General features: G+C 39.4%; 1 protein-coding gene and 1 pseudogene across 1 annotated transcript; both read right to left on the bottom strand.

Annotated features, from left to right (window-relative positions):
• On the bottom strand, positions 109–5,219 carry LOC104715951. The gene is made up of 7 exons (XM_019229588.1): positions 3,771–5,219; positions 3,129–3,593; positions 2,738–3,039; positions 1,857–2,570; positions 1,483–1,761; positions 1,172–1,333; positions 109–1,086 (listed from the first exon to the last, which is right to left on the bottom strand). The coding sequence occupies exons 1-7, from the start codon at positions 5,125–5,127 to the stop codon at positions 109–111; spliced, it is 4,257 nt and encodes a 1,418-aa protein (XP_019085133.1). The 5' UTR covers positions 5,128–5,219.
• LOC104715952 overlaps positions 5,963–7,900 on the bottom strand; it is a 2,395-nt pseudogene continuing 457 nt past the window's right edge.

Raw genomic sequence — 7,900 nt, forward strand, 5'->3', positions numbered from 1 at the left:
TCTTTTCTCTAGCAAAGCGGTCAATCTCAGCTTTCATTTCAGACTGCAATTTGATACACAGTATTAGTAAGCTGTATGATCACAGAATGCCAAACACTTCCAGCATCATCACACTCTCACAGCAGACAAAATGAAGTAAGCACATACCTTAAGACGGGTGTTTGCAGCCTCAGATTCACTTAATTTTTGTGTGATGCTAGATTTCTCCTTCATCATAGATTGAATCTCCGTCTTCTTTTCTTCCTTCAACCGGACAAGCTCTTCCTTGTTTGCACGCAATTGATGCCACAGGGCTGCCCTGTCAATATTTGCATGTTCCACAGCCTTTTTCAGCATGGCTAAAACGGGTCTAGCAACCTCTTGCTCTTGAAAAATCAGAATAGCTAGAATCTCCAAGTCTAAGTCTAAATCGTGGCTGCTACTCGTAGGGCTGGTGAATCTATCTACAAGTCTCCTTAGCATTTGAACCCTAAAGGGCTGATCCGGAAACCATTTGAATAATATTGTGTATAGCATTTTCACAAATCCCCTCACTTGAGGATCTCTAGAATGAGTTAAGGTCTCAGCAAGATTAAGGATTGTCCTGAAATCAATCCCTCCAGTGGCTGGTTGCTCACTAGCCTCTCCCTCCAATAGAGGATCTTGATGCTTAAAAGAAGCTTCCCCACTTGTAGCATTCTGAACTGGGCCCTCAACACGTTGTTTTTCAAGGACCATGGCAACAGCCTGAGCAACAATGGCTCCACGAGCAACAGCTCTTTCGAGCGTTTGAGATGCCTCTGCAGCTAGGCTCGATATGGACAACATTTCCAGCAGAATGTAGACATCAAAAAACTGCCTATTCGCATAGAATTCATGTTCATCCATCAGATCCGCCATTTCGGAGGCAGACTCATTTTCGCCAATCAGAAATGGCCCGCAGGGTAATGTTGCAAAATTGCCAACTGGACTGTCGTCAGTATTGATGTCCCGAAGTATCATTTCAGCAATATCAGGCCAACTGTGTACAGTTTTACTTAAATAGTCAAGGACGCAAAGAGACACATCAGCACCCAGATTTTTGAGCCGTTCACGCACTGCACTTACCTGTTTAAGGAAAATATAAGGTTAGCCGAGATTAGGAAAATATTTACTCACAACAAAGAAGAAAAACTGAGACATGAATGCTTACGGCTTCAGGTAGGTGTTGGCACTGGGAGGCAGTCTTAAATGTAAAATGAATGCCCGCCACAAGCGTTTCCTCATTTGAGTCATTCAGAAGCTCAAATGACTGAATAAGTAGGTGCTCCCACACTTCACTGTCACATTCTAACTGGGTAAGAGCATTGTATACCTGTTCCAAAGAAAAGCGTCAGATGGAGGAGATGTTCAAACATCTGGATCATGATAAGAACTTACACTCTCTCATGCATTCCCCTAGGCCTCCAACATACAAAAAAAGAGTACAACAAGGGAAAGAAAGGCTATAGAGAGACTACGTACTGGTTCACGCAACGCTGGTTCAGCTTCAGGCTTTTGAAGCCGTTCAATAAGTGCATACGCAGCCAGTGGGTGCTCTGAATGCTCAACCAATTTTGGAACCAGACTAACTAAATCTGGTTGCAAATGTTTGGGCGCTCTGTCTAAAACAAGAGCAATCTTTTGAGCAGAGTTTGGTCGTCGTCTAGGCTCTGGACAACCTTGTGGAACAGCCGCATCAAGGGTTTTAAGTGAATTCACAATCAATCCCAATAGCTCCTCAGACTGTTCCGGCCATTTTGTCTAAAGACCAAAAATATTTACAGATGGTCAGAAAAACAATAGAGCAAAAAAAAAATAGAGCTGCTAGATAGATTTCAGCAGTATGAGAGCCCCACCTTTGATTGGAGTGAAGCATCAGAAGACTGCCCAGCAGATATGTTAGGAGGTGAAGTAGGCTCTATTGCAAGGGCTTTCTCAAGCATATCGATTCCATTCATATCTGAGCTTGGTACAGCTGAGGTACTGAGAGTAGCATCTGTATCAGATTTGAATCTCTCGTCAACAAGATGTTGTGAAGGTTCTGCTGCTCCATTTTCCCTCGTTGACTCCGATGAAGTTGCAGCCATGCAACCATTTGTCTTTGGGGGCAATAAAGACGACTCAGAGTGAGAGCCTTCCTCTGAAGGTTGGCAACACTCTACCATAATATCTAGAAGTAAATCAATAATTGCTTGCTGTAGAACTTTAACACCCATCAGCAAATTCATCAGGCTGGGTGAAGATTCCTCACTCTTTGTTAGCTTGCTTCTATCATTACAAGATATTTTAGTTGGAAGAAGTAAACGCTTTACTTTAGTAGGATCATCAAGATATACACGCAAGCCAGTAAGAAACCCAGCAATTGCACCCGCATCCATTAGAAGCTTCTCACGGAGAGTAACTTGTGGTTGTGAATGATTTTCCCCGAACGTGAGATGGAATCCAGCTCGGGAAAGAAAATCTCGGAATGTATCTTCCTCATCTCCGCTTATGCCCTCACTCTCCTCAGAATCAATAATATCATCAGGATCAGTGGTTAAGGCATCTTGGTCATCATCTGAAGCCAGTACCTGGCAAAAGAATAGACCAGACATAGCATCCATAATGTAAGATCAATAATATAAAAGGTCTCCAAGTGTGCAAGAAAGTAAGGAAAAAACTGCATGATGCAGAAGATATATATACAAAGGAAGAGTTCGTATTAACTTGTTTATAGATAAATGGAGCATAAACTAACCTCTAAGTCCGAAAACTCAAACCAAGGACAACAATCCAATATTTCACACACAAAAACAACAGTGTCACGCACAAGAAACCCAGCATCAGCCTCCAACATGTCAGACACCTTCATAAACTGTAGAACAGAATTATTCCATGTCTTGGTACATATAGATGACTCCTTCCACACACTTTTGGCCGGATTCTTTTGGTTCAGAATACCCATCTTGTACTTAACCCAAAAATTATTGTCCACATCTGTACCCGCAGATTGATCACTCTCTAAATATATGCATATGGTGTCAAAGGACTCGTATACACCTGCATTATACAAGCACACATTAAGCAATTGTAGTTCATAAACATTAATAATCGAAGATGGTAGATAAGGAAAAAGTCTAACCACTCACCAATCCGGAGTTCACACCCACCAGCCTGAAAGAATTTGCTAAAAATCTTTCGTGTTTCCATTATTTCCTTGAAGGCTAAGAAATTTTCCACTTTCCAAGTAAATGAACTTTTTTTTACGTTATTCTCATTCTGTGAAACTGAATTAGCTGATTCCGCATCCACGTACTCTTTTGTTAAAGATGTCTCTTTTAATATAAGAACCTCAGCGGAGAATACAACAGTGTCTTGAACCAGAAATCCAGAGTCTTGATCAAACAAACTAGTAAGTGTCACAAATTCACGCCAACCCCAATCCTTTGCAGCTTTCGAGTAACGATTCTGAGATTCCTTTGTCACCGACTTCTCCTCCAATCTCTGGTTCACAACTGATAGTCGGTGGCTAACAAAACAGCTCCAATCACTTGAGCTTCGTGAATCTGTCACTTCAAGAAATACAGAAAGATGGCATGGTGGCTGGGACTGCCCTGAGGCCATAAGAGTAAGACCATCAGTTCAGATATTGAACTCTACAAATGCAGCAATCAGACAACTCATTAAGAAGGAAAAGCAGAATTTTTGGAACCGAGCTAAAACAGCATAGCATAAAAATCTAGTGAATACACTACAATTCCAATGTAGACAAATCTAGAGCACTAACATACCTCGGGGATAAACAATAAGTCGACAATCCCGGTTTCCAATTTGAAACCTCTTACTTTTTATGCAAAGACCTGTTATCTTCCTCTTCTTTAGAAGATCCTTTAACCTTGTGAAGTTTTCAATTCTCCAAGTGAATTTTCCCATGTGTCCATCTGACTTCCTAGCTCCAGGCCCATTCCTTCCCCCAACCAATCCTCCATTCTTAGTAAAGCTACTGAACTCTTTGATAACATGGAATGAGGTGCTAAATACAGCCATGTCATCGAGTAAAAAGCCTGCTTCCGGGTTCATAAAGTCAGACATCTTCATGTAATCATTCCAGCCCAAGCTCGTATTGTCCCCACTCTTATTATCAGCAGCAAACCTCCCATAAGAATCTCTATGCATGTGAGTGCAGCCAGGCTTCTGATTCAAAGCTGACATCCTAAACAAACACCAACAGCTCCTATCTGAAACCAAAGTCTTCTCGGTCTCTTTACTCTCCAAACACATAGATATGTATTCTTGCGAATTAACCACACTCTGGTACACACTAATCCTTAAATTACACTCCCCAGCTGGGAAAACAGGGCTCATTATCTTCTGTGTCTTAATCATTTCCTTAAACAAACTAAAATTATTTACCTTCCAAGTGAACTTCCCACTCAACACATCCGGCATTGGCCCAGCTATGGAATTTTCCTTATACAACGACTGGCCCTCATTGTTACTATCACGGCTAAAGCTCACAGACTCGTTTAGAATCAAGATATCAGCAGTGATAAGCAACGAATCGTTGTTAAACAAAAAACCCATCTTAGGATCCAAAATACTAGAGTTTAAGGTGAAATCACACCATCCATGAGATTTCTTCTTACTAGAGAACCTATGCCAAGAATCCTTATGGATTGTTAAAGAATCATCGACATGGTTAACGATAGAGAGACGGTAGCTAGCGAAACAATCCCAACGAGAAGAAGTAGTACCACGAGGGTCCATGATCTGAAGATAGATGCTGATGTAACCAGGAAGAGCCTGAGAATCACCTCTAGGGTAAACAAGGAGACGACAATCGTAGCCTCCTACATCGAAGTACTTGCTCCACAGTGCCTTAGCTTTAACACGTGGGAAGCTCTCAACCGTCCATCTACACAACGCCGTGTACTCTCCTGGCCGATCGACGGCTACGATCTCTTGCGCACCTCCGCTTCCATCTCTCGACGATCCAACCTGAAGGTCTTCCGCTGGAGAAATCGAAGACGAGGAGAGAGGCTTCTCCGATGAAGATGAAGATGATGAAGAAACGGAGGGATGAGATTGGTCCGCGGCGGCTGATGAAGAAGACGATGACACTGCCTCCGATGAGCTTTGCTTCATCATTTCAATGGCGGTTTTTTTTTCTTCAATTTTTTTTTTTTTGTTTCCTCTCACAGCTCTCTTCTGCTATTTTATCTAGGTTGATCAATTTCTTTTTTTCTTTTTTTTTTTTTTCTTGTTAAGAGAGAGGGCAAAGACAGGATTTTTAACATACGCGTGTTGAGTTAACATGCGCCTCCTCGACTCCTCCCCCCATGCCTTTTTGTTTCAATTTCCTTAAAACTCAAATTTGATTTTTGTTGTCCAAAATGCTTTTGTTTCAATAAAAAAAAAAAATATTTCCTTTTTGGGTAACATTTTCGATTTTTTCATAATTAATTATGAAATAAATAATACAAAAAATAACATTAGAGCAAAATAACATTTTCAGTTAAACCACATCATTTTCACAACATTTTTTTTTTGATCAAGTAGTGACCGCACAATAGAGCAATATAACTCATAACATCATATTTTTACCAATTTTAATTATAGTTTTCTTATGCTTTTAGGAAGAATTGTGTATAATTTTAAAGTTAAAAGGTCAATTATCAAGTATTTTAGGTTTTAGGGTAAAATGGACAAAAAAAACAAGAAAAACACTTTTGAGGACAGTTTCATAGGTTCACATTATCGACAACTTCTGAAGACCTTACTGAACTCCTAATTGAGCGTTCTTGGTGTCTATAGAAAGCTGGAAGAGTCATATTTCACTCTCGTTTGAATCAAGCCAATACGTTAAGCCATCCGGAAGTAATGCTTTCGAATCTCTATTCCTCTAAGAATTTCTTTTTTTTGTTGCCCCCATGATAGTTAGCAATTTTATCCCACAATTGCTCTGAACCCCGTATAAGTTAACTTACACTGTTTCCACAACAATAAGTCTTTGTTCTTCTTTCTTGTTGATAGTAATGACTTCAAGATTAATACTATCCTTCGTATTTCCGCTCACAATAGTGTTTTCCTTTGCTACATCATCATCTATTTGTGGAGTAAAATGATGTTTGTAATCTTTGGCTTTACCCCATATCACAAGATATAGTACTCCTGCACATATAATTGCTGCACCAATAGCCCTGCCACATATAGAACAAGATCTTTTTCATTATTTAATTAGTTTTAATTAACTCTTGTCTAATGTTGGTGTTTTAATGTCTTTACTTACCTTCCTAGGTACATCTGCTCAGCAAAGATGATGCTCGACATAATCGCTACAACGATCATACAAAGAGGTTTGAAAGCTGTTACAAACACAGGACCTCTAGTTTTCATCACCACTCCTCCAATGTAGTAACCAAGTGCTGAGCACATTATCCCCTGCATGAATTTTATGTTCCAATAGATTAAACTTTTTATGAGGAAATAACCTTACAAGGTAGTCCCTGAGTCACTACTTTAGTAAGACATGCATGGTGTGAATCTTACACTGTAAGTGACGGTAAGAAGTTTGTTGTCCCAACCAATAGCCCACGCGGCAGGATTCCCTTTCTCTATCACTAATGCCACAACTGCTCCCTCTATTGTCTCCATGTTGCCAAAGAAAGCTCAGCCAGGTAAGTTTTCAACGTAATCGCCTAAAAAAACATTTGATTCATCGTCAGTATAATCTATAAGTATATTTTCTTTTATTTAAACCAAAGATTGCCTTACTTGGAGAATCATGAAGCATGCATAACTGAAACAACCAATTGTCACCAAAATTGCTCCTTTGATGGAGCTATGAATATCGGTCCCAGTTGTGTTCTGTGCAGAGGGTCCTTTTGTCCAAAAGAGGTCGAGAGCTGGACCTTTAAAAAGTGTCATCATCATGGTTCCCCCAACTGTAGTGAGTGTCCCAACCACTTTAGCCGCGCTTCTGATATTCCGAATCTTCAGTTTTTCGAGTCTAAATATTAAAGCGAGGATGAAAGTGATTGCCGGTAGGGTGTTGTATAAGGCAGTTGCAAATGTAGCAGTCGTGTATTTCATCCCAAGGTTAAATAAGTTCTGATCTATCACTGGTCTATTTTAATCACAAAAAGACATGAACGAAATGAAAAAATACATCAGATTCAGGTGAAGAAAACAAAAGATGTCTAATTAATTAAGAAAATAGAAAGATATGGAAGAAAAGTAATTACTCTAATAAACCAAGTAGCGTTATCTTGAAGAATATCATCAGCGTCATCTTTGGTCTCACCGTCCTGTTTTTTACATCACCAGCAATATATATATTAACTACTTTAGTGCACTTCTACCATTCCTATTAAGGACTTATGCTTATGGATATGATGAGAGAAAACAAAACTTTCTTGGGAATCATCTTACTAAGAAAAAAATTTACTAGAAATCCAAAAGTGAGTAAAACACGTACTCTACTCAACTGAACTTTGATTCTTTCAAATTGGTTCCTAATTTTGTGTCAAAAATACTGGTTTAAAAATAACTAAAAAAAAATACTGGATTACGATATTGAAACTTCTTATGTATGTTTTGTGAGAGAAGTTGATATAAGGAAGGTGAATATAGAGCATACCTGTCAAAATAAAAGGCGAACGGGGCCATAACGACGGTAGCAACGCCATGACGGTAGACAGCAAGTACGTAAATACTCATGCCTTTGTTCAGGACATCCTTTGTGAGAATGTCCATTCCTGCAAGCCCTACTTGCAAAAACACACCATTAACAAAAATGGTATTGCCTTCTTCATACATCCCATCTTCTTTACTTCCTCCACTAATAATTACATAAGATCAACTAATCATTTTAACTGAAATGAGCTGTGTAAACATATTAAAAAAAAAAAAAAAAAAAAAA

The sequence above is a fragment of the Camelina sativa genome, chromosome 9 (genome assembly GCF_000633955.1).
Source record: "Camelina sativa cultivar DH55 chromosome 9, Cs, whole genome shotgun sequence".
Lineage (NCBI taxonomy): Eukaryota > Viridiplantae > Streptophyta > Magnoliopsida > Brassicales > Brassicaceae > Camelina > Camelina sativa.